The 26800-nt window shown below is 37.9% G+C and overlaps 2 protein-coding genes across 3 annotated transcripts in view; one reads left to right on the top strand and one right to left on the bottom strand.

Annotated features, from left to right (window-relative positions):
- Positions 1-22617, bottom strand: part of LOC126917937 (fibrillin-2-like) — a 32341-nt gene extending 9724 nt beyond the window's left edge. Inside the window, exons 1-21 of one of the 2 annotated variants that reach the window (XM_050725381.1) lie at positions 22133-22617; positions 19438-20022; positions 8509-8591; positions 7785-7892; positions 7498-7632; positions 7306-7408; positions 7045-7229; positions 6193-6441; positions 5789-5944; positions 5343-5627; positions 4951-5073; positions 4612-4860; positions 4413-4532; positions 4117-4332; positions 3586-3785; positions 3301-3481; positions 2647-2952; positions 2147-2488; positions 1761-1886; positions 1302-1635; positions 27-193 (exon numbers count right to left, since the gene is read on the bottom strand). In XM_050725381.1, the coding sequence (XP_050581338.1) occupies positions 27-193; positions 1302-1635; positions 1761-1886; positions 2147-2488; positions 2647-2952; positions 3301-3481; positions 3586-3785; positions 4117-4332; positions 4413-4532; positions 4612-4860; positions 4951-5073; positions 5343-5627; positions 5789-5944; positions 6193-6441; positions 7045-7229; positions 7306-7408; positions 7498-7632; positions 7785-7892; positions 8509-8591; positions 19438-19592 (3823 nt within the window). In that variant the 5' untranslated portion in view covers positions 19593-20022; positions 22133-22617. The remainder of the gene's footprint in view (positions 1-26; positions 194-1301; positions 1636-1760; positions 1887-2146; positions 2489-2646; positions 2953-3300; positions 3482-3585; positions 3786-4116; positions 4333-4412; positions 4533-4611; positions 4861-4950; positions 5074-5342; positions 5628-5788; positions 5945-6192; positions 6442-7044; positions 7230-7305; positions 7409-7497; positions 7633-7784; positions 7893-8508; positions 8592-19437; positions 20023-22132) is intronic. The other variant, XM_050725380.1, reaches the window with a different exon arrangement.
- The window catches only part of LOC126917944 (A-kinase anchor protein 17A), a 201638-nt gene that overhangs the window by 157092 nt on the left and 17746 nt on the right, over positions 1-26800 (top strand). The gene's annotated exons all lie outside the window — the stretch shown is intronic.

The following is a 26800-nucleotide window of genomic DNA, read 5'->3' as shown; positions in this document are numbered from 1 at the left end:
TTGACTAATCTCAAGACTACACTTACCAATGCAAGAGGCACTATCCTTGCCAGGAATTAATCCATCGGTGCAAGTACATATGTAGCCGCCAGCTATATTAGTGCATTTTCCTCCGTTACAGATTCGCGGGTTTTCTTTACATTCGTCGATGTCCACGCACGATCGACCATCGAGATTCAACGCGAATCCAGTGCTGTTTAAATGAAAGATGGTTTACTATATATTAGAATATGCTCATATTCGTTTAGATGTCTAAATTAATTTTTAGAATTTAACTTCATTCCTAATTTCACCCATTTTTTAAAACACCATACTATTTGTTCTGTCGCGCAACACATCTGCACGCCATCCTGCGCGGCTTGCCAACCAACGGTCTACCTGCCGTCCTTCTAACACTCCATAGGTCCAAGGACCCACTATAAATTCTAGCTGCATTGTTCGCACACATGGTCTAAGCACATCTGTTTGCCAGAAAAGACTTTCTAATTCCAGAAGAGTTTTCGGCCGGTTTTTAGAAAGGTCCTTGGGTTTATTATGTGCTCTTAAGAATTACGAAGAAAGCGGAGATATACCTAACGAAAAATCTGAGTTTCCCTGTAAACAATGTCGCCTAGGACCCAAGTTGGTAGGAGGTTTCTTCCTCCTCTCTTCCTTCCTAACATTGGTCCCAACCAATCGACATCGCGGATTGTTGCCCTCACTTTACTAACCAAAAAATGTAAGCAACGAATCCGCGTTCTTCGTTCAAAGGGCATACCCATACCAAGCTTTCCTCCGTATTCACATTAGAATAAGCTTCAGAGTTTTCCATCGTCTCTCACGGTGACTAGAGTTCCTGCATTCCCTATAACTCTCACCGTTTCTATATCTCTCAGAATTTCCTACCACAGTCAAAGATCTAACGCCTAACTTCTAACATTAAGTCTCATACCGTGTTACTTTCATATCTATATTATTGCAGCGTGATAAGTTATTAAGTGTTTATATCTATTCAATCGTGTATACTAAGTGTTGGAAATATATATTTTAACTCTGTGAGCCACAGTGTTATCATACCTGAATCACCCCTATTATCTTAATCGAAATACGGGGATCGAACTATTCGTGGTGTCGATCATTCTAATCGTAACGGGAATTTACGACTCCCGTTGACGCGTATTCTAACGACCGCGTCTCCCCGCGATAGCTCGAAAATACACTATTTCTATTACAAGCGAATTATATTTACATTCGCAAGAATTAAAATCTTAACCAACTCTCATTTCCATAACGATAGAAATTTCTGATTAAAGAAAATTCACCTGCAAGAACAAGAAAAGCTTCCAGGCATGTTCAGGCAGATGTCCTCGCAGCCACCGTTATTGGTAGCGCATTCGTTTATGTCTTCGCAGTGAGACTTCAATCCAGTTTGCTGATAACCATCGTCGCATATGCACTGATAAGTGCCCATCATGTTCTCGCAAACGCCGTTCGAACAGATCCCACTGGTTCTCGAGCACTCGTCGATATCCTTGCAGGACTGCTTGTCAGGACTCAGCTCGTGACCAGGCGGGCATTGACACTTGAAGCTGCCCTCGGTGTTGATGCAGGTTCCTCCTCGACACAGTCCTGGTATCTCCTCGCATTCGTTTATATCTGAAATACGTCATGTTTGTGGATCAATACGATGAGTCGTATTTTGAACACTTGGTTTGAGAAATTAAATCTTCTTATCTTCTTAGTATGAGAGTGTGTTAAGAGATTAATTTCACGTTACATACCCATGCAAATTTTCATTATATCGCTGCTGCGATATCCAGGATTGCAATCACATTGAAAATTGCCAGGCGTATTTCTGCAGGTCCCGTTTCCGCACACTCCATGCATGATCTCGCACTCATCGATGTCTGTACAAGTAACGAGATTCAAACATTATACAAAACATTTTTATACAATTTCATTTAACGTTAATATAAGAAGTCAAACAGTATTTAAATTTAGATAAACGCCTTAAACACTCTGTAATTTAAATTTTCAACGAAGATAATATACATCATAACTCTGTAACACGATTGAAAGTTAGTAAACTGCAAACACACGAATGAACAAATATAGTATCACTTTCAGCAGTGTAATATCTTCAGCAGTGTATAAATATCTAACTCACCGTTACATTTAATTCCATGTTCGTCCAATGCAAAACCCTGGTTACACTTGCAACTGAAACTGCCAACCGTGTTCTTGCATCTTCCGTTTAGACACATTCCAGGAAACTCGATACATTCGTTGATGTCCTGTTTGTCTGTAAAACCGTCTCCTCTTGGGCATAGTTCTTGATGCGCGTGGGTACCTGGTTTTGGACAGGATTCGCATCTTTCGCTACCCCATGCACGACCCACAGAACAGCAACACAGACTCTTAGAAAATTGTCCTTCTATCGCATTTGCGCATTGTCCATGGCGATAGTCCAAATAACAAGTCTCTTGCCTCGTGTCTATGCAAGTGATATCTGTACAAAAAATAGATCAATGCTTACTCGTACAAAAATATATTTAAAAAAATAAATATATAACTAGAAAATAAATATTATGTTAGAAAAAGTACATTTTTTCATATCTAAGTAAAAAGACAAGAATATTTCTTTCAATTTTATTTTTCAGAACTCACGTGTTGCATCTAAAGTTAAACCAGGAGGACATTCGCAACGATAAGATCCATCGGTGTTCACGCAGGTGCCTCCACCTTTGCAGATACCACTGTTTAATTCGCATTCGTTTACGTCCACGCAGTCTTTCCCGCCGAATTTCGCGTAACCCTTAGAACATTCGCAGATTGAACGATCGCAGAGTTCGCACGGGCTTCCCCAGGCTACACCCACCGAGCAGCAGCACTCAGATTTCAGTGCTAGTCTGGGCAAATTGTACTCGCATCGACCATCTATCATCTTGGTCCAGCAGGAACCTCTCCTGTTGTCTGAGAGGAATTTTAATTGTATTTTCGTTCTTTTATTTTAATTAAATTTTAGTTAAATTTATTTAAAGGAAATAATAATAAACAGATGTCTGATCTAATTTACAAAGAGGCTGCAAAGTATTTTCTAAAGTTCAATCAGTCTCTTAGTTTCTATATATTATATCACTTTTACATAATACCATCTCACTCCCTTCAGTACTAAATGAAAATAAAAAATCTCTACTTAGAGTTTACTTCTTCAATTATCTTTATGAAAATATAAAATCTCATAGACATATCGATCTACTAATAAGTTTCCATACTTCCAATTTTTTGTTAATTATTCAATATATATGTTAAATATTATACCCATGCAAATATGACCAGTGTGATCCAGAACGTATCCAGGAGAACACTCGCACTCGTAGGAACCCGGAACATTTACACAGATTCCGTTCAAACAAACATCTGGTCCAAGTTCCTCGCACTCGTCGATGTCCTCACACATATGGTTGCCCGTGTTGAATCTCGTGCCAGTCGGGCAAACACACTGTTCGAATATCATGCTTAAATGTTTCAATTGGTCAGAGCGTATCTTCCGACGAATCGTTACACCTACTCAAAGATTGGTTCAACACGCGAGTATTTACTTGCCTGGAAGCTCCCAGGGATGTTTCGACATTGACCACCACTGCACAATGACTCCTCCAGTTCACATTCGTTGATATCGCTGCAAACTTTTCCTGTAGCATCTACCTCGTAACCACTATCGCAGATGCAACGATAGGTTCCCATGAGATTCTCGCAGCCACCGTTCACACAGATATTCGGATTCTGTGCGCACTCGTTGATATCTATGTTAAGGAACAAGAGAGTAGGTTGACTAATCATAATTTATTAAATTATTGCTATTAATTTAGAAGATATATCTCAATGCTGTCTACATTCTATCTATAATTAGTATTTATGTAATTTAATACTCTTATAAATATGAAGAAGTGGAATCTAAATAGGAGTTTATCTCTTTTGCCAAATATTGTAACTAGTAATTTACCTTTGTTAGTTTATATACTTCTGCAGATATACATTTTTATTTCTATACTTTACACTTATTTATATTTTAACACAGAAATTTTCCATAAGTACAGGAAGAAGAATTTTTTTCTTATTAATTTCGGTAATTACCATCTCCATTGTAAGTCATTCCTGCGCCATGTGGACACAAAGCGTCGAATTCGCTGGTACCCGGCAGTGGACAGGGTTGACATGTGCTTCCCCAGCCCATAGGTTGTCCTAGTATTACAGTACAACAGCAGCAACTTGATTTTGTTACTGCTGTCGATGTAGGATTCGAGCATTGTCCGTCTCTGTACTGGGAATAGCATAGGTCTCTCCTCGTATCTGATAATAGTTAGAATATTTTCATGTAAATTAGCTAAAACTTTTTTTAAGTAAAAAATAGAAAATAAATCAAGACTAACCTAAACAAGATCTTCCATCTGGTCCCAGATTCAATCCAGAATAACACTCACATCGGAAGCTACCAGGAGTATTGGTGCAGCGACCATTTTGGCACGGGCCACTCAAGCACTCGTCGATGTCTAGTCAACGATAAAATCTTTACTTTTCCAATATCAGAGTTGGAAAAAATTTCATTTACGAAGAAATAAGAATACACACCGATGCAGTGACTCTGGTCCGGTCCAATTCGGAAGCCAGAATCGCAGACACATTTGAAAGATCCCTCCATATTCACGCATTTTCCATTCTCACACATTCCACTTGTTGAACACTCATCCATGTCTACGCAGAACGTATTATCTCGAGAGGCTGTAAATCCAGATTGACAAATACAATGATACGATCCTGGTGTGTTTTCACATCGACCGTTTAAACAAATTCTCGGATTGTCGGCACATTCGTTGATATCTGCAAATGTACGATTGATTGATTAATTAAATCTAAGAAAATCATGAATTATTAGTTCCATACAGGAAAGGGAAAATAAACTGTGTTTACCGATGCAAGTATTTTTTGTAGGAGATAAAGTGTAACCATCGTTGCACTTGCATTTGAAAGATCCGTTCATGTTGATGCAATGTCCATTATTGCACATTCCGGTGTCCTGACATTCATCGTGATCTATAGAAAAAGAAGTCAAACAAAAATTCATTCAATACGAGATAATTGGTCTTCTGGAGACATCTGATTTTGATTAACTTTAAGCGTATTTGTTCGATATCAAGATGTTAGGGTCATCGAAATGTGTGTTTCTGATGATATTCTAAAAATTTACATAAACTTTATAAAGTATCAGCTACTTATAGACATAGACGATACTATCTTTTTAATCTATTTTATATTTATAATATTCCTCTCTTTTTCTTATTTCTTTTCTTCGAATTTCTTACCCGTGCAATATCTGCCTTCACCAGAAACGACGAATCCCGGCGGGCACTCACACGTGAAGCTTCCTTCGTAATTCTGACAAGTACCACCTTGGCAATATCCCAACAGACACTCGTCAACATCCTCGCATCTGCCAGCCTTCTTCGTGAATCCAGGATAACAGGCGCACTCGTATCCGTCCTTTGTGTCTATACACTTCCCGTTTCCGCAAATGTCCGGTCTCAGCGCGCACTCGTTTATCGCGATGATCGGCTGCAGTTGTTGCAAGCAAAGCCTGTTGTAATCGTCTATAATTGAGTAATAACACGGATCCCGTTACTCGCCATTACTATCAGCATTATCTGCGCTTTCTGGGTGACTTTATTTTCGTTCGTTCCACTTGAACGTTCATTATTTGTCGTAAGCCTGCTATTTTCGTATCGTTTAGCATTTTTGCCGTTCTACATACCACTTCCGTGATTCGGACAGATGTAGCACTCGTCACCCCAGCCACGTCCCATGTTCTTGCCGCAGCAACAATCCTTCTTGCTCAGCCTCATCGAAAGCCGATTCTTGCATTGCCCGTTTCTGTTCACGGACGTGTAACACAGACCTTGTCTTCCATCTATGATTTTGTCAATGGCGATATCGTTATTGGCGAATCATTTTTGTCGATAATTTTGTTCAATACATACGGTCATTCACAAAAGTTTTCGTATTTTTATGAAAGGTATAGATATATAAAAATAGTCTGGTTATAGAGCGTACGAAGATATTCATGATTGATTCTCATCGATTAATTTTCTATGATGATTTTCATGAACGCACAAGTAAGTCGTTTGTAATTCGTTTGCAATCACTTATAGTTCTCACCGATACAGAATCTTCGATCTTGGCTCTGGATAAATCCTGGATTACAAAGGCAATAATAGCCACCGTTCGTGTTTATGCATCGTCCATCTGCGCAGATTCCTTCTTCTTGACATTCGTCTCTATCTTTGCAAGAGTTGGTCTCGGGATCTCTGGCCTGACCATCGGGACACTCGCAGGTAAATGAACCCGGTGTGTTCACGCACTTGCCACCCTCGCACAAGCCTGGTATCGCCTCACATTCATTGATATCTAATCAATGATGATATAAAATTAAACCTGAACGAATCTTAAATCTACAGATACCACAAGTTGAAATTTTATATATATAAATCAAGTACTATCTTCAAATTGTTCGAAACGAAAAATTATCACAAGAACAATTCGATAACGTTAATTCTAAATAAATTCCATTAATATCATAATTGTAATCATTCGACTCATTTATGTCAATTATATGTTAATATATTAGATTGTTCCAAAAGTTTCTTTCGTTTCATAAGGAAATAATAGATGCACTACATTGTTTTATATTATTTTATTGAATTATGTATGATTCATTTTGTTCTGTTGCTACAAAATTTGTTCCATTACTACAAAATGGATTACACATAATTCAATAAAATAATATAATACAAAAAATGTTGCGCATCTATTATTTCCTTATAAAACGAAAGAAACTTTTGGGACCACGTAATACAAAAATGAAGCACACGTATAAGTATAAAAACCGAAAAAAAATGAAATACTCGTTACAACATAGAATTTTTCGTATTTATTTATCATTCTTTCTTCGTATTTATGAAAATATAAAACTCCATAAATTGTCAAAATTGCAATCCAGTAATCACTCACCAACACACTGGCCTTGGTTAGTCTTCAAGTGACCCAACTCGCAGTCGAGTCGGGCGGGACACCTTTCACAGGGGTGACCCCAGCCCTTGCCCACGGTGGCGCAACACAACTGTCGCGTGCAAACGACACCCTGCAGATTTGCCAAACACTGTCCATTTTTCACTTTCGTATAACACGGTCCAGTTCTAAAGGGAAAGGAAGATTAACGAAATCACTGCTCTCGAACCAATCGAAATATGAGGGCCTTAAATAGTCGCATACCTATAATCTGTTTCACATCGTCTACCGGTATAACCGTAGATACATGCACAACGATCTGGACCAATACATCTTCCTTGGTTCAAGCATGGCTCTCGACAAATTGCTATTTTAAATAGACGATGAAATCACGAATTGTGTGTAGCATAAATTATTGTAAGGAATTAGGCGAAACGATAAGTTTTGATGACTCACGTTCGTTACAAAATTCGCCCTGATATCCATTACGACACTGACATTTGCCATCCACGCAGTTGCCATTTATACAATGCACCCTGCATCTTCCAGACTCACCCCTGTCTAACGCGTTGCCAGTTTCGTGTGTAGTAACTACGAGAGTAGACACATGGATTATTTTTAGAAAATTACGATATAAGTAGCTTTCATTCACTTTTAATAAACACAACTTAAATATTGGAGCTGTCTACTTGTCGCTGCGAACACTTTAGTTTTTCTAAAATTCCAAAGAAATATTCTCTCACCTTTGGTTTGACTGCTGCTGCAAGACGAAGATACTGTGCCACCATCGCACAAGCAAATATTCGGCCTGATGCATCTGCCCAGTGGGCCGCATCGTCTAACGCATATAGCTAAAAAGATATCGATATTTTTCTTTCCATGCTCCATATTTCATAAATCAAGAGATATTATTTCATTAGTAAATTTCCGTAGACAAAATTCCTTCATACAATTGCCCAGATTTTCAAACACAAATTGTTTAAGAGAAACTATATAATATTTTACACTGCTATAATATACCACTGCTATATATGCTATAATACCAAAGAAATCCTTATCGAAAGAGGAAAGTCACATATTTCATTTCAAGACACGAAGCCATTTGAAATTTGAACTCGAGATCGGTATCGCGACCGCATTCGCGCGCAACCATGCTATATAGAAGCATTGTGGAGACAATGCGATCAACAGGAAGCGTGTAACAGGCCATTAAAGTAATTTCGTTGGAGAAGTCGATCGGTCGTGTCGCATGAACACTCATTTACTGGTTGCGCAATGGATGCAATTATTCGTCGCGAATGCGCGCCTCTCGATGATCGCGATGCTCCTTTCAGCTTGGCGGTTTCGATAATGAACGCTAAAATTGAATGTACTCGAGCTCGTGAGATCACGTCCAATTACGGGACGTAGAGATTCGATTATGATCGAGCCTCGATTCGAGATACGAGCTACAGTCTCCGTACTTACGAATTACGCAGAGGCCGGTCTCAGGCTTCTTTGACCAACCGGGGCAACAGTAATTCTTGTATCTTGACCTGCACACGTTCGGCCTGGAAAATTAAACGAGCATAAGCGTAATGGGTGGTGAAAGCTGGCTGGTAATAGCTACTCTGGGAAGATTTTTTTCTCTTTGTTACTCTCAGTTGATATCATTGAATTGTAGGCGATTACAACGGTTTGAATTAGATGTGATTTAAATTACATAATTTTAAATTATTATATCTTAACTCTATATTTCGTATTTCACATGTTCAATTCCACCGATGGTCTTTACCATATAAAATACACAATACACAAACTGACATGAAATACTTAAAAATTAAGTAACTCGATACATTATTAAATAGCAAATAATTTGTTAGCGTATTAAAATTATTAAATAATTTAAACTGTCGTAGGTCACCGGCAACTTAATTATCCAATCAAGGATTAACTCGTAGATACTATGGTAGACATTTTATTATGTAAACGATTATAGTGATTTTATGAGATGCTAAAAGTGACGTTGCATGATTTATTTAGTAATCTTATATTTTCAGTAACAAGATCGAACACTCGTGTACATTGCATCACTGACAATATAAATCTCCTAAGTATACAGCGTCATCGCTATGCAATTGTAACGATGTTGCATCGCTTGCCTGTAGATGAATGTTTATCAATTCTCATTCAGAAACGAAATTTATCCAAGGCTCTAATAAACACGCGAGAGACAAAGTCGAATTAAGGGGGGTGTTATCCCGCTTTCCACCTTTGAACCCGTAAAATAGCTGCAGAATCGTCGACTAATCATTAACCCTCGACACGTTCGAATAATCAATCTCACGGCTGCCAATAAGCGGACTTCGAACCTCTTTGAACCCCCTCCTCTTGGTTCTTTACATCGGAGCTCAAGATGATCTCATGGATCGAAGCTGTCGTCACGATTGAATAAAACCACGAACCAGCTAGCCTATGGAAATATGGAAAAAGGACAAAAAAAGGGGGTCGTGTTTACAGGCGTGTAAATACGCCGACGCGAAGTGAGCCGCGGCGCCGAAGCGCGTAAGTGGAAGTACTCAAAGGCCGCCTATAGCAGCTGACGTTAATTACAGGCGGCTCGATGTGAATGGCCGCCTTGTTCCGAGGTGGCACACCGCGTTCTCTTCCCATTTTTTTCTTTTCCGTGACGTCGCTTGCAAGCCGAACGCGTGCCACGACAACGTGTTCACCGGAGTTTGTTCCTTCGTCAGCGAGCTCGCGCGTTTCCTGCAAAAATTCCGTTTCCTCCTTCTGATAGCGTCACGCGACCTCGTTTCGACGCTTTATCGCCGGAATCGTGGATATCAAGGCGAAATTTTCGTTTTTTCAATGGACCCGTGAAACCGTTTTACATACCTACTTCGTATAAAAGTAACGAAATGAAAGTGAAGAATAATTTTTGTACGATTTTAGCGGTGAGAAAAGGGAGGATATTTCAGGTTGTTTGATATTTCCCTATTATATGAATATATTACATCATCTACATTATTATAACAATCGTTCGAATGATTCTGTGCGTGGGCTCGCTAAGCTTTTATGTACTTCGCATGGAAATAATGGAAGCTGGGATAATTTTTATCCGTTTGTAGCGGTGAAAAAAGAGGATAATTTTGGAGATTGTTTTTATTATATATACTACTGTTCATAATTGTTCGAATAATTTTCGAAAGCCTCCGGAATCCTTTTAGAAACTTCATATGAAAGTAATGAAAATGAGGGATCACTTATATGTGATTTGAATAGTGAAAGAGGAATAGTAATTCTTTGAAGGCGTTTTCATACAAAATGTTGCGCGTTCCTGCTCTCTTGAATTTGCCATAAAAGAGTGATCATTTGAGATTTAATAATGACATTGACAATGTACCTAACATCAACAACTTATCAAGGATTTAAAATAACAGATTTGAAAAATTCACGAAATCCACATAAAAACTAGGATCATTTATCTCAGTCAGTAATTCGTTAAGGAAGGGTATCATTAGGGGCAGCTGTTAAATATTACACTTCACAGGTAATTGTACGCGACGATCGACACGCTTGATTCGCGAGATAATGAAGAGATTTCGGAAAGGGTCGCTGATCTGCATACAGATTGGCTGAAACATCCTCACGATAGTAATTTTCACATAATTCTCAACGAACCAACGAGTTCTGGTAAACTGTAATTTTCCAATTAAATCGCGCGATAAAAATTAATCATTGTCGGTCTCGCGATAACCACACCTTTCGTGATTTTCTCTTTTCACGATACTCAGGATCGAGTTACCTGGATGATTTATCGTTTCGATATTCGTTTAACTATAAATCTCGTTGATGAGAAAAGGATAAAGTAAGAAGTCTCTCCCTGGGTAGTTTTATAATGATTTTGAGCTATATTTGGTTAAATGTAGTTTATATCAACTGACATAAATATATCAATTATTATTAATAGTGTATGAAGTAGCATTCAAATTATAAGATACGAATATTATGTATTACATGTGTATTGCAATTTTATCTTGTAGAGGATTTCTAAATTAATCAAATCAGCGGCCATAAAATTTTAGTAAATTAATCTTTAAATGGAAACAGCTGAAAGCGTAGATCTTCGATCAATCGCCTCGAAAATACCGATCATTTCGTCGAGGCACAAGTGCATTCAATCATTCCAATCAACGGAACAAAGAGAGCACAGAAATAAAACCAGGAGGAAAAATGTTGCGCCCGTTGCAACGTAACCTCCAACGTTGTCCATGGCATCGCTTTAATTCGCAAAATGGTTGGCGGTAACGAGGCGCGCGCGTTCGCGTGCTCGCGCAATAATCCAATAAACTAACTGCACAAACCCTGATGCGTGTCTAAACAGCTTCAGCGGTGGGTGTGGGCTTAAAAGTTCAATTGGAAAGTGCGCTTAATGGATCTGAAACGGCCGCTGGAATGACTCTCCAGATGATGGATTATAGTCCATTAAAATTAAAGCGATCAAAACGCGACTGCGTTGCGTTTAAGGTCGTGCTTCGTTCACACACATACACGCGTCCTAAGATAGAAGAAATAAAAATGGATATAGGAGGCTGAAGTAAAAACGCGTGGACGGAGAATTAGGTAGGGCAAACATCGAGCATTATTTACGATCTCTTAAAACTACATCGAGAGATTAAAGGAGCCTATTGAGGCCAGCCTGTCTTACGAAATCAACGGGGATAATATCAACGGGTTATGATAGAAATTTATCGTGCCGCTTATTATCCTCTGCCACTGATAATTACGAAGGGGATTAAGGAGTTCCTTCGACGAAGAATCGGTGACCGTTTGTTAATTGCCGCAATTGACACTTCTTTCGATAAAAGATATGGCAATTTAGCGAGAGAATGTTGCAATACAAGTTATGGAAATGCTTATATTACGCTTAGAACTCGGCGAGGAATTTGAAAAATTTGCAAAGATTTTTAATGGCCATTAACATTAATATTACGCAAATGAAATTGCAGGCAGTTATTTCATAAACAGCGATAGAATAATATTTACAGCGATACTTGCTTAGCGCTAGAACTACCAAAGCTGGATTTCAAGATTTTCATTTTGTAATTACCAATACAGATATATAATCGATAAGTGTGATCATCATTCATCCGCCCAATTTCTTACGTTCGTCAACATAAAACGTGCTTCCATTTCTTTCGAATTTTCGAGGCTTGTAAGAATATATAGAAACAATTCATTTACCCTTAAGAAATATTAGCTACTATGGCTCTATAAGCACCTAAAAACTTCAAATTCTTCCAATTTAAAAAGGACAACGAGGGATGACCGACTTTTCTGAAAGGCCGTGAACACCAGGACTTGGCCGAAAATAGGATAGGACCTATTTCACGCCTAATGGGATCATCACTTACATAATTATTCACGGTTAGGCTGGCTGGATTAGCTGTATCTTAAGTGGACCTTTACGTAACGCACGAGGGAGGAAGTGAAAGAGGAACCGTGGAGGGAGGAAAAGTGGCATCTCTTCGTTGCATACCGACACGTTTTAGTTAAAATCGCCGTCGACGAGAATTGTTCGCCAATTAGGATCGGTTCGGAGAATGGGGTCGGACGTAACTCGGATTCGGAGAAATCGCAATTCGGTCAGATAAAACCGTGATGGACCGATAGATATGATGTCAGTTCGAAAGTTGCTTCACGATGAATAAAGCCAATACGGCGTGAGAATAACAGTCAACGACATTTGTTTCGTGAGAAGTTTCATTAATAATAATAAAGTCAGACGCGCCAATCTTACTGAATCGATGCGTGAGTGCAAAAGATGAATGAACTTAAACATAGTTGAGAGTTTATTAATGGTGACTAATATTAAATGGTATTTTTCTTGTAATTTTTATACTAAAGAATTATTTTTATATCAAAGCATTAAACTTCTATAAGATAAAATGAATATTAGTATAGATAGATTCACTGGGAAGCTCTTGAATAAAAAATGAAATATCCTTGAATAATTGATAATCAGATATTGATACAAAGTACATACGTGTACACTTGGTTTTTCATTAATTCAAGAATAATTCCAAAAGATACAATAGACATTATTACGAGAAGATATTCACTGGGAAAATTCTCAATAAAAAAAGAGATATCCTAGTAATTGATAATTAATCTCTTGAGGAATACTAATACGTACGTATGCATAGGTTTATTTAATTCTTGTTTAATTCAAGGACTATCCCGAATGTTACAATAGGCATCACTGTGAATAGATTATTCAATGGGAAATTCTTCAAGTAACAAGAAGATGTCTTAAAAGATATCTTTATATCGAAATATATGTACGTACATACATAGATATATGTGCGTTCATTTGGTGTTTCTTTAATTCAAAGATATGGATCCAAAGAATACAATGAATCTTATTGTAAAAAGATATTTATCAGAAAATTCCACAATAGGAGAAAGAAATAATAACAAATACTCTAGTAATTAATCAGATATGATTTTTGGCTTTAATAAATGCATTCGTCCGTCTTAACCCTAGGAGATTAAAACTAAAAGTATGTAAATAGTACGATATCTGGGAATGCGTGATCTCACACAAAAGTTCGGATCACTTTCGTGTTTGCTTTTAAACATCTTTTTTTAGAAGGCTTACATAATACTACACGATATCGAGTATTTCAAAATAACATTCATTCACTGATTTCAATTACCATACATTTTTGCAAATGGATAAATATCTAACGAACTTTTTATATTCAAGATACTTATTTAGTGCGACAAGAGTAATCGGTAGTTATATTCTCTGAGGATTGTACAGGAAATGATGTTAAAGAGATGAAGTAATGAATCTGTCACTGAGGAAGGTTGTCCACGTAGTGGGCAGAGAGGCGATAAGAAAGTGAGCCACCCGTTGAATCGTTTTCTTCTTGCGTTAGCTAATTTCATTTCCAAACACACGCACACATTCCATCGTTTTTCTCTAAATAATTCTAACAGCTTTTGTCAAACGGAACTATCATAACATCCCACTTTCAAGATCATTAAAAATTTCTTCACGTATTTCTATTTATAGAAAGAATAATATTTTTTATCTGTTTTCCACTCGTTCGACATTCTTTCCTGTTAATTAATTACTGCAGCAACAAAAACTAGCGTTTGTATCAGCGCTATCGATAAAGCGTCTGTTACATGAAAAAACCAGAGCACAGTGAAACATGGCCTCTTGAAACACTCGAATGTTTCTTTACGTCCTTAAAATCAGTCAACATTTATCTTTTGATCCCCGTAACAAATACCTCAGACTGGTCTCAAATATTACCAATACAATCATGACAATCACGTCCCATTATAGTGTTAATGAAATTGCAAAATGTCCTTTATAATGCACGCAACAAACACATTACAGTGTTTTATGGTAAGTGTTCAAAGTTCAAATATTTTCATCAGCCATTCTATCGTACAAAAGTATAAGAAACAAAACATAATCTGTGACGAACGTTTCACTCTAATCCTCCGTAGTGGCGAACGTGTTAAAATTTAACGTGATTCATTATTCGTATCCGAATTCGCGATGTCCAATTCCAATTACGAATGTCATACACTCACAAGCAACCCATTAACTGTCGAGCATCGTCTTCGAATCCATTGAACGCAGATTAAAAGAGGCGGCATTCGGGTCAACCTTTAACCTACTGGGTACGAGTGTCGAGTATAGTCGACAATCACCAAATGCATGGCCACGACCGATCATCGACTAAAGTTAATAATAGATATACGCAATCGTTCTTGTTCGCGGCCGTTAAGTGACACTACACAGCGGATGAGTGCTATACCAAAGAGGTTAAACAGTTTGTCGAAATGTTACGTGTAACTCGGCCTGCTTTATTAATTCGCTCTAGAACATTGTTATCATCGCGTTTGAAGAACAACCGATAAATAACAAAGTTCATCGATTGTAGGGCACGAGTTATCTATCTAGCTTGACTGATTACAGATGCTTCCAACTAGGCAGCCTCTTCTGTATTCTCATCGTGATTTTTCTACAAGGCTAGAATCATGGTTGCTATTTTCAAATACAATAGAACTTTGATAATCTAGTCGTGACATACATTGTTCCGACAATCGCATTGTTCTTGTAATCTCGTAACTTCGTTTTCATATGCAAATGCGTCATTTGTTTTGTACTATATACTTATTTATAATTTATTATTATTATCTATTTCTATTAATTCGTGTTCTAATAATTGATTGTTCCATTAATTGGTGACCTGATAATCGAGGTTCTAGCGTAGTAGTGCTGCCACTCATATTTGTACAGAAATTTACAATTCTCATATGTGTTGTGATTAATATGACAATATAAAATATATACCTTCACATCGTATCGAGAAACAATTCATTCTCCTGTTTTCTGAAAGAGGATAGATTATTAGGAATTCGTACGTCTCGACGAAGAATCGATCGATAAACAGGTAAGACGAGAATCAAAATCGAAAGTATATTGAATGTTATCCTATCGGCGATTCCTGTTTCTTCTTACGCCTTAATTGAGTGCTCGAGAAATGTTTCATACGAGGAATGATAATTGATGTGACGGTATTAATCGCGCAGTTGAACGTCAATGGTTAGGTGGAGTCACGTGAAACATGCTTCTAATTGGCCGTGACAAGATACCGGCTAATACGTGTTTATTAATGAAAAAGTTGCTCGAGCGTGACGCTCTGCCGCCTAAGCTAACCGATTCGCTCGATTTTCGGTGGCCTTCCCTCTCAGGGTCGATCATCGTGCGATCAACGCTGATAAACGCGAATTTGCCCGACGAATTCAGTCGAATAATTCGACGTGGAGGATGTTTTATGACCGATCATTAGGTCTGTGTTTCTTGCCTTGCCTCATCTGTGGGTAGTAATCACGTGAAAATCACAGACAAAGAACATGATAAGCAATTTTAAAATTCAATAATTAATTCCACGCTACTGTAAACCTTCTTTCGTTCGATTATGAGATTAAATACGTATTTCCAATATTTAAACCGTTTCGTTTTTTTCTTATAAAATTTCATCCATTTATCGTTCTGAATGATTTTGAATCGTAACACTTGTAAGATACATGTACGATATATTTGTCTAAATTTCTCTGTTTATGTAGTCAATATAAAAACAGAACGAATTTGCAATCCAATATTTATCATAGATCTGTAAGTCCTTTTTCAGAAAGTTCTTCGATTATCTTAAATAACGTTGATACTTATTTCCGTAAGGAATGAAATTGTCGGGAAATTCAAACGGTGACAATTAGAGAAACTTTTTCGCGGCTGTGAATGGCAACAACCTCGTCCGTAAAACCACCGATTGAATTGACGTTATCGCCTCGGCTAATGTCCCGTATTAAGTGAAATCACGAGACTCGCTGGTTATTCCGATTTTATTTATTTCTCGCATTCGAGATCCACCGACTGCGGCGCCGCGGCAAAGATCCTGTGCGGTGCCACTATCGCGTGCAATGAGCTGCCAAGAATCTTTTACCGTAACAAACTAGTTCCTCTGCTGCCAGCTATACGATACCCTCGCTAATGTCCAATACTTTTCCGCAGGGGCCTGGCTAATACCGTCAGTTGGAAGCTTTTGTATAATAAACCGTCACAGGCTCTCTCTTTCTCTCTCTCTCTCTCTCTTTTTCTCTATCTATTTGCGCCAGCATTCCGATCACTGATCAATACCTTCGTTTTTTCGTGCCTCTCGTTTCTTCTAGATAGAATCGTGTATCGAGGAATCAGGAAGACGTTCCATTTTTCAAGAACGTGCAAGAATCGCGGTTGACGGCTGTTCTTCTTGCTTCTTTGTGGAAGCAAAATAAGATTGGTTAACACTAGAAGTATCGAATCTGTCAAAACGATTGAGATGTTTCCTCGTTTTCTTGCTTGATGAAAATACCTATGTGGTTTCGTTAAAGTCAATCTTGAATTTTATTTACGTAAAAATATGATCATCAGATGAGAGAAAACTTAAATGCAACTTAAAATGTACGAGTATATGATGTAGAAAATGCCTACAAAGGTGAAAAGTACTTGTTATATTATTTAAATGTAACAAACCTTTACTTAAGTTCTATTCCTTTGCGTTATGTCTGTAGAGATATTTTTAATAGGAATTATACACGTTAGTATCGTATCGAAATATATCAACCGGGCATCTTTCACAAGCAAATTGTCTCTTTCATCAAGAACATTGACTTTACTTCGTCATTAATGGTTTCAAAATATTTTACATAACACGTACAATATGGACATAAAAGTTTTCTGAGGTAAGCGTTCGAGCACTTTCATGAGCCAATGTATATCAAACGATTTTGCGAAATCGCAGATTTTGTCAGATCCAGAATCTCGTTCTGGGCATAGCGACGCGTCGCGACGAACCGCCTGCGATAACTCTTCTAATTGGGTTATCTACGCATTACATTACGCATTCGCAGTTTAATCCCCATTTTTCCTCTCTGTTTTTTCCCTCGCCTCTTGCTCACACTATCACAAGGCAAGGTTTCATGCGTCCGCGCGATTTCCCGCGTTCCGCGTCAATTCCAAGCGAATCCAAACGGATGATGGACCATTATTATCCATCCATTAGGCCTAATTGACCATAGAGTGTTTCAAGCCGGAAACGCTTTTCACGGATCCGCCTGAGAATACATCTTGCACCGAGTTTCGTCACGCGGCGATTTAACTTCAGCTTCTCGCTGAACACGACCTTCGAGTAGACAAGCTTAATTCGTCGTGTGTAATTAGTCAGGCTTTTCACCGGTTAATCCAGGAAACCTGGTCGATCCACTACGTCGCGATCGTTATTCCGTATTTTATGACCGTGCGTCGTGTGAAGTCGTTTAGACATGAAAGTGACTTCGAGTTAACCCTGGAACTTACGGCTAAAAGTAAATTTTATGCCCTGATCGTTTATATTTGATACGGTATTTTTTCGGCGGTCTAATAGAGTGGTTGATTCGCTTTAACTTTCTATTTGAAAAATGAAAGCACGAAATCAGAAGTAACAAATTTTCTCGACGTATAATCGGATTTGAGGTGTAAATTGGTTTATATTAATTTCAATTTCATAACTCTGAGTTCGTGTCTAATATATCTTTTATTTATTAGCTTTGTCAAGTATTCTGTTTTTCTTATAATTTTTATCGTAAATAGGTTTCTATCATAGTTAAGTTTCTGTTGATGTAATACTTCCTTTCGATTTTTACCATAGATTTTAGATTACGAATCTTCATCGTTGCTAGAGTCAAATTTTTTTCAACTGTTCTGCTTGAAGCAATTAATTCCAAGGACAATAGCGGTGTCACAAGTGTTTAGTTGCACAATTGCATGTTTGCCACATTATATTTTGAGATTGCATCAAGATCGAGCGTTTATGATTGATAACGAGCCGCAATGGTCTTTTATCGTTTACTAGGTTTCTTTCAATCGGTCTCTTCGGCACCAACTGAGTGATCTTTGCACTTTCCTTGATCTCGGGGTGAAGTTTCTAATTTAACAAAATCATTACGAATCATTTTCGCGATATTGCTATTATGCAAATTTACGAAATATATTTATTGCCGTGGAATTTATTATATGATGCCTAAGACGAATGTTGAGGAACTACATTTTTTCACAGAGAAATGTTTAGAATGTTTCTATATCGTGTCCTCGATGCGAATAAAAAGAAACAGGGGAAACGTGATAAATATTATGCTGGCCCGAAGACGCGCGATATTACGTAATTCGAATGAAAAAAGAAACTAGAACGTACAGTTCCTTGCTGGAGCTATTTCATTATGTTCCTGGACCGCGGCAAGTAAAAATAGAAACGAGCTGAGAAGAGCCTTATCACTGGCATTGTCATCTTTGGAACTCGGGGACGTGTCAAACGTCTATCACTTGCCGCCTGAGAATTCGGTCATGAACCCTCTCTATTACTTCCATAATTACGATACTTTTAACTGCAATTCCCAATTACATTTTCATCTACAATTTTATTGGATTCGTCCAGAAGATAAAATGAATCTACGTAAACATTGTCTATCACATTTGCAAGAAAAATTTCGTGAATTTGAATAAAACGCTCATAAATGTGAACCGGGAAGAATTAACAGTTTCAACAAGAATTCTCTTCCCTCCGCTCTAGAACAAACCAATGAATAAAAAAAGCCAACAAACCATAAAAATATTTCTCGATTATCTACCCCAAAATTTCAAGATACACGCGGCATATCCTTAGTGATCACACCTCAGACACTTCACGAAAATTACTGTGCCCCGCGATTGTGATCGATCGTTCGCGGCCGCGATATCTCGGATCGCGATGCCCGCAGATTGGCCGGTTCGCGTTTCATGGTTTTAGGGATGCTCTATAACTGGATACTCACCCGACAGGCGGCACCGATTGCAAAGTGTTATCCAGATCTTGGGTCGGGCTAGTGGTATATCGTTGTCCCGTGCTCGACACATCTCGAGGAACGATCAGCAGTAACCAGGTAGCAAGGATCAACGCCACGTTCGGCATTTTGGCGGGTGGCGTCATCGATTCTCACGTCTCGTCGAAACGAGAAAACTGTTCAACGATCCGTCTTGCGTGTTATTCGTATGCTCGTCTCATGATCAATCGACGATCACACGCGGAAATGAAGTCTCTCTCCTCTGTCTGTCTATCTGTCTATCTGTCTGTCTGTCTGTCTGTCTGTCTGCCTGTTTGTCTCTCTCTCTTTCTCTCTCTCTTTCTCACACTGGAGGGCTCGAACGATTTCAACGCTGGCTCGCGATCGACACCACGATCGGTTCCACGATCATGGTTCCCGATCGACTGGATGCTGGGTAATCTGACGCGCTTGGAATTCTGTAATAGACGCGTCTCCGTTCCAGAGGGGAGATTTTCTGATTCGATTCGTTGGGAATCTTTGGGGTAGAAAACAAGTCTCCTGCACGCAATTTTCTTTCAGATTCTTCCTGAAAATCTGTGGAATTTATTATGGGATATCAATAACATCGAAAGTTTTGAAAATTAATGCAAGTGAATTCTAGTCTCGTCTTAGTTTTCGACGATTATATTTGACAAATTTAATGTCGCGGTTACTTAACCAATAAGCAAAGTTTTGAGGCGAAGGAATTATTGTTTGTTGGAAGTCGCTTGAATTGTGAAAATATATCGTTTTTCAAAATAAGGTAATTTCTCATCTATTTGAAGTTAATACATCGAACGAATTTTCGTATTGTTCTTTTCAAAGATATAGACACCTTCCCGGAAGAATTGAATAGTGCGAATAGTGCTGCCAAAAATGAGGAAATAAAATTATTTTGCAATCATATTTCCGGAAGAATCATAACGATACCCAGATTAATGGGCAGAATGAAACTAGTCACACTCGTGGAAATTATGTTTCGTTTTCGATCTCGCGAGAACAGCGAAAACCTCACCACGTAAACCAAGCGAAGAGACAATGTGCGATAATTGTCGCGATTCCGCGCTGACTATGACGCCTTTCCGGAAGCACCAAATTAGTACGATGAGATAGATGGAACTATCTTTTGATATAAATATTCACAATAGCTGTTCCTTCGTCAAAACGGAGCTGGAACTACGAAATTCATTTTCAGGTCATTCAATATTCTAGAAACGAACGCAACTAAACATAATTTAACTTTCCCGGGATGAATTTTTCTTTCAGAGTAATAGCAATATGACGATACAGACGATATAATTCATCCAAATCTGACAAAAATAGGTTAACCGTAACTTTTCAAATTGCATAAACGTCCACTGTCTAATTGTAGCAATTTAACAGTAATCTCTAAAAATTACTTCGATACGTATTGTATGTATGAGTGTAGAAAGGTTTAAAACGGAAAAAGTTAAACTATTTGTTCTACAATTTTTGCTAATAAAAATGAATCCCGCTAGCAAATTATTTATCCATACTGATTATTTTTCATTGCAATAACCGTTTGAACTTTTCAAGTTATGCGTTTCTTAGGAAACCAATCTCTTATGCATTAGACGTACATTAGAAAGATTATACTTTAGAATGTCGTACAATTTATCATCTTTATACCTATCTTTAAAAGGAAACTACAGAATTTCCAGCTGGAATTCCACGCTTACAGCGTCCATTTATTAATCGAGATCTCGTTCTAGCCAGGAAGGACCCTATTCCTGGTGGAAAAAAGGGAAACAGGCGATTCGAGTCGACGCCACGTTCCTCGGAAATTCGCCGTAGCGAGATACACACTCCCGCTTTCACTCGTTATCATAACGTAAAAGCGGACCGAGCAGAGGCTATCATTAAAGTTCCATAAAGCCTGGTATGCTCGTGCAAAACTCGCATAAAAAGAGATCAGTCTGGTTCGCACGTTCTATTATGTCGAGAACGGGGCAAGCGGATTGATAAATGCGTCTATTAATCGTTTACTTGCCCGAGGAAAACGGAATAACAAGTCAATATCGGCAACCTTTTTTTCGACGAATTCTCTAGCAATTAGTCACTATATTTATGGAATAAACGAAACGAACGATTCACTTTGTGTTGTGGATCTTTAGTGATTAATCGTTGTGTTTGCACGAGCCAAGAAGATGGTCTGTTTTACAAGTTTTCAGTGAAAAGTTAGTTGCGTAAAGTTAAGAGTACAAACTTAAATAATCGAAATAAACTACATATCCTGTGATTCGTTTTCTTCTTTGGTTAATCACTGTGTTTGCATAAGGTAAGAGAGAGTTTGCAATCGATATTTAAAATTATTTAAAGCTAACAGTAATGGGACAATTATTTCCTGCGAAAAATTTCACCGAAGATCAACTTCTCCATAGAAGACTATCAGAATATCAAAGAACATCCTCACAAACCTCTCGGCGGAATTAACGCGCTTAAATTAACATGCTTAATGGCTTCAGACTTAACAGCTTCAAAGTATCTTACGTTCTCAACTACTAATCCAAAAGATAATGATAAACTGGATCGTGTACGAAACGAGCAATGTCACGAAATTGATGCAAGAAACTTCCAACAACAATAAACGTACCTTCCTAACAACTTTATTACTCTCGAAATTAGTCTCAACTTCGCGCCATACCTGTCAACGAAATCATCAACATTACTCCACCACGAGCAACCGATCCTCCAACAAATTCACTCTCACGCTTTGAGCTTAGTCTCAACCATCTGCTTCGTATAATTCCTCGAATAATATCCAATCACCAATTCTCCAGCATTCGCCCCGATAATTTTAAGCTCACCCCCCTAAGAATTTCCTTAATCGAGTTCGAGTGCCAGACTGATCGAGTGAAAGAAAGATAGTTATCGTTAGCCAATTACACGAATTTATACGTATTCTTCGATAGATATAAATTGGTTAACAAAGAATAGGAGAAATAGTAAGAAAAAGAAGTTCGATTGCACTTCACGTTGATGTTGAACGTCGTTTCCGCGAATGGGAAGCCGAAGAGGAGCAACGAAGGAAAGGAGCCCCGAAAAGATGCGGCGACGGGACTCGACGCGAGACTGGAGCAGCAGATTGTGAACGAGCCGTACCGAGAGAGGGCTCATCCGGAGAGAAGAGGCTCTCTTCCCTCGTCTTCTCGTCTCTCGTTCCCTCCACGAGCGTCCTTTCCCTCCTCGCCCTGCTCGCGGCCACGTCCAGCTGACGGCCGGGAGAAAACACCAAGAAGAGAACCACCGATAGTCCCACCCCGTCTTTTTCTTTCTCGTCCCTGTCAACACGTTCACGAATGTGTGCTATACCATGACACGCGTGAAGCGAGTCCAAATATACTGGGAAATGTTTGAGAAATGCGTGTACATCGAGATCTGAGATGTAAATATGTGTATTATATTAGAACATCTACTGCTCATTGCATTTATTCGAAAATTCTATATCAAATTATATTTCACTTAATATTTTATATTATAAGACAGAGGTTTGCGGAAGTATTGAAACACTTGCCATATAAATGGTATACTTACGGTCAACAATGTGTTTGCTTATACCTGTGATTGTAAAGAAAAAACGCCGCACTTCATAATTTTTAAAAATTCGAATTTACACGGTCGTTAAATTATAAGATATAATAATATATAGAATGTATAATGATATGTAATATATATTATAATATATACGAATATATAATAATAATATAGAATGAATAAAAATTGAATACGTTCGAAAAGATCGTGCGATTTAATCGAAATCAGATGTTTCAATTCATACGCATTAGGCAAAATAACGTAGGTAAGTTATCTTCAAAATACGACGATTATTCGTGTCTTCCTTTCGCCATTGCTTTCTATTTTCTACTAGAGAAGATTACGTAGAGACGGGGCGATTTTTATTTTGGGCTCGGATGGAATGACGAACTTACATGGATATCGTGTGTCAATTGGATTTTGTGTGGGATAGAGAGAGGGAAAATTTGAAGGAAGGTTCGAGAACAGGGTAGGAAGATCTTCAGTAGTTAAACGTTTCTTTGACTGTCTTTTTTTTGAGGCAACAGTGTTTCACAATTGGATTCTTAGGGGGATTCTATATGTTCCGCTAAGAAGATCTTAAAACACGAAGTTCAGATCTTCCTTTCGTTCTAATAACCTTACGAAAGTAGTATAATTAGGTTTTTTAGGGAAATGAAGAAAGAAGAAGTTAGAATGATCTTCGAACTGGAGAAAATTTTGCAGATATTTCAGTTATATGTAGTGGACAATGTTTTCGAGGAAATATTTTAAAATTAAATTTCTGGAGGAAATAAAAGTAGGAAGATTAGATGTAGATGAAGTTTTAGAATAGTAGAAAGTTTTAGAAGTTTTGAAGTTTTCTTCGTTTTATTTTTAAACGAAGATTTTATTTTCCAATTTTATCGATACAGATAAAATCTCATTTTAATGATATAATGAGCATTAATGAAGATTATGGATATTGAAGGTTCGAAACGTTCTAATTAATAGAACTTTCGCAATAAAGTGTAGACGTTATCAGGCGAGGCTCGAGCTACGATTGAGAAATACCAACGACATTGGCCTCTGCGTTCTGAACTAATAAGCGTGTTAAGAAGCCATCACTTCCGGCCACTTCGATTAAAAACATCCATTGTTAGCTGACGAGTGATGTGCGATATTCGAACGAAGACAAAAAGAATAAAATAGGGCACGTCAAATAGCTATTTTTATTACAGAACGATTTATCGCTTGCAATGCAATGAAAAATCCAATACATAACTATCAATGTATTTTTTCATCAACTAATCTATAGCACATAAAAAAATCTAATCTTCCTGACATCATCGTTCTTACAGCCGTTCTTTTTATTGTCATTACGTAACCTCATTCGAGTGGAGTTATATGCGGGTGGCGATAATAACAATGAGATGCAGAACCACCGAGTTTCCTTGACATCGAGGTTAAAAGTTAACTTCACGCATGAAACATAACTTCCTTATTTTCGTCATTGCAACATTATTCTATTACAAACTTACGATTTTAAGCTACTTAAGACGTTAAATTCTCAATTTTAATCGTATTAGAAGAAAAGGAAAAAAGAATGTAATAATATACTGATTAAATTTTAATAAAAATTAAGCCCAATAAAATTTGTGAAAGCAAAAGCTAGAAGTATATACTTTTCGTTCAAAAGGTTTCAAAAAGTTTTTGTTAAACGTGCGTTGTAAGATCTGACATAAAATTTTGTCTATTTCAATAGATTGACGCGCAACACAGAACCAATAGACAAATGTTACGACTTACGTATAATTCAATACAAAGTGAAAATCGCGCAACTTTATGTTCCATCCTAAATTGTAAATGTGTAAAAAGTTGAAGGTAGTCTGCGCGTTCGTGAGGAAATGAATAGGCGAGAAATGGTACAGAGAGCTAACGGGGACGCGTAACACGCAGGGCGAGCCTTTGCGGCTTCTACCAGCGAGATATTCCCGATAACAACGGCTCGTAAAACGCGATTTTCCGATCGGCGGCCACGATTTTGAGTGACGACGGTGAAAATTGTCGACCGTCCCTAATGCGAATCGCGACTCTCCAGCGAGATCAACGATGATTAACGACGGCCGCGTTCATTCTCTTGCCTTTTCTTTTTCTTTTCTAACTAGCCAGTGGCCCGTTTAACAGCTATAAAACAAGAAACGAACGATCGTACGTACACGGGGAAGTTTTACTGATTGTAAGGCGGCTACGTTTATTGCGAAAGCGTTAAACTAACGTCACCATACTCCGTCTTATGAGCGGAAACGTCCTAATAGCTTCGTGAAAAAGGAAATTGAGATTGCAATTCACTGACAAGAATACTTTTAATCCTGCTATACGCTCTTTGAATCGTTCTCGATAGTTCATTATGCTTGTAAATAAAATAGAAGAATTATTATTGATATCTGTGATTTCATATTTCCACTTTGGAATTGTCATATTTGTATCTTTGCGAAAATATCTTTCCAATTATACTAGAAGCCGTTTGTTTTTTAAATAGCAATCGATATATACGAAACAAATTCTTCGCAAGGTAGAATCAAGTTAAAATGACTACGATTTCTTTACAAGTTAAAGACACTACATAAGGAATTCTTGGACAAGGAAGGAATTCATGAAAACTCTGGCGATGGTCGCGAATGACAAGTAGATTCTGAACTAAAAGTCACGATGACGTGGAATAATCCACGACTAAACTCTACCTACTCTTCGTCCTTGCCATATAGAAAGTATAAGTACACTTTCGAAAAATTCAATTGAATTCTTTGAATTCTTCCTTGAGAAAATCGATTTCTATCTCTCAAATTTATCTTCAATGCTATTTCTATTAAATCATAGGCAATGATTACACGCCAATATTTGTATTAAATCATAAATGTTGTTAATTATTCGCCGATATTGTTATTAGGTCGATCCACGTACAAACTAAAATTATCAAGCTCGTGTTCATAAATCTCGATCTTATCTCATCAGAGCTGCGGTGTAAGCTATAGTACGCACGTGAGTTGGATATTTGCCAGGTGAATCGGCGTCCGTAGTTTGCAGAAGCCACTGTACCACCATGATCGTTAATTTGTTCGGCGACACGCGAGATCGAGCAACAAACACGATCGACACTGATCACAGGATTGCCGACGAGGCGATGCACTGCTGCCTTCGAATGTTGAACACCAGCGGATAGCCTGCAACGTGGATGCACCTGCAATCAACGCGCATGTTGCAGCAATGTACAGCGTGTTTTGTAAATGTTTCAATGAAACTTTGTAGCTTAAGTGCCGTATTCCGTCAATGAGCCGAGTTTAATGAATCGTTTGATATTTCTCAAGTGATATCTTAATAGAATTATAATCGAAGTTTAAATGGAATTCTACGCGTGATACTGTGAAGTGCATATCACTTGACTACTTCAATTAATTAGATTGTGCTCTTAGTATTGTCGGTATTTATAGAAATTCTTCATTGACTCCGTCATTGAGTATTATCTAGTGATACTCAACATCTCGTTATGGGAATAAATAGTAGAAAAACGACTATAACTTGTCACTTCGATCAGTTTAATAGTTCCAGCGTTAATTGGTACGGTGTAACCCATTTTCTCTGGATAATAAATCAAATGATTATCTTCGTTTTCCCTGCACTCCACTGCAAATATTTCAAGTTTTAGTAATTGCAAAAGCAAAAGATGCAAAACTTCTTATTTTAACAGATTCGATAATTCCACTAGCGTTAACTGAGCGAAGATAGCTCATATATCTAAACTTTATCTTGTTAGATAAAC

The sequence above is a fragment of the Bombus affinis genome, chromosome 6 (assembly GCF_024516045.1).
Source record: "Bombus affinis isolate iyBomAffi1 chromosome 6, iyBomAffi1.2, whole genome shotgun sequence".
Taxonomy (NCBI): domain Eukaryota; kingdom Metazoa; phylum Arthropoda; class Insecta; order Hymenoptera; family Apidae; genus Bombus; species Bombus affinis.
Note: the sequence above shows the minus strand (reverse complement) of the source record. Positions and strands in the feature narration are given on the sequence as shown.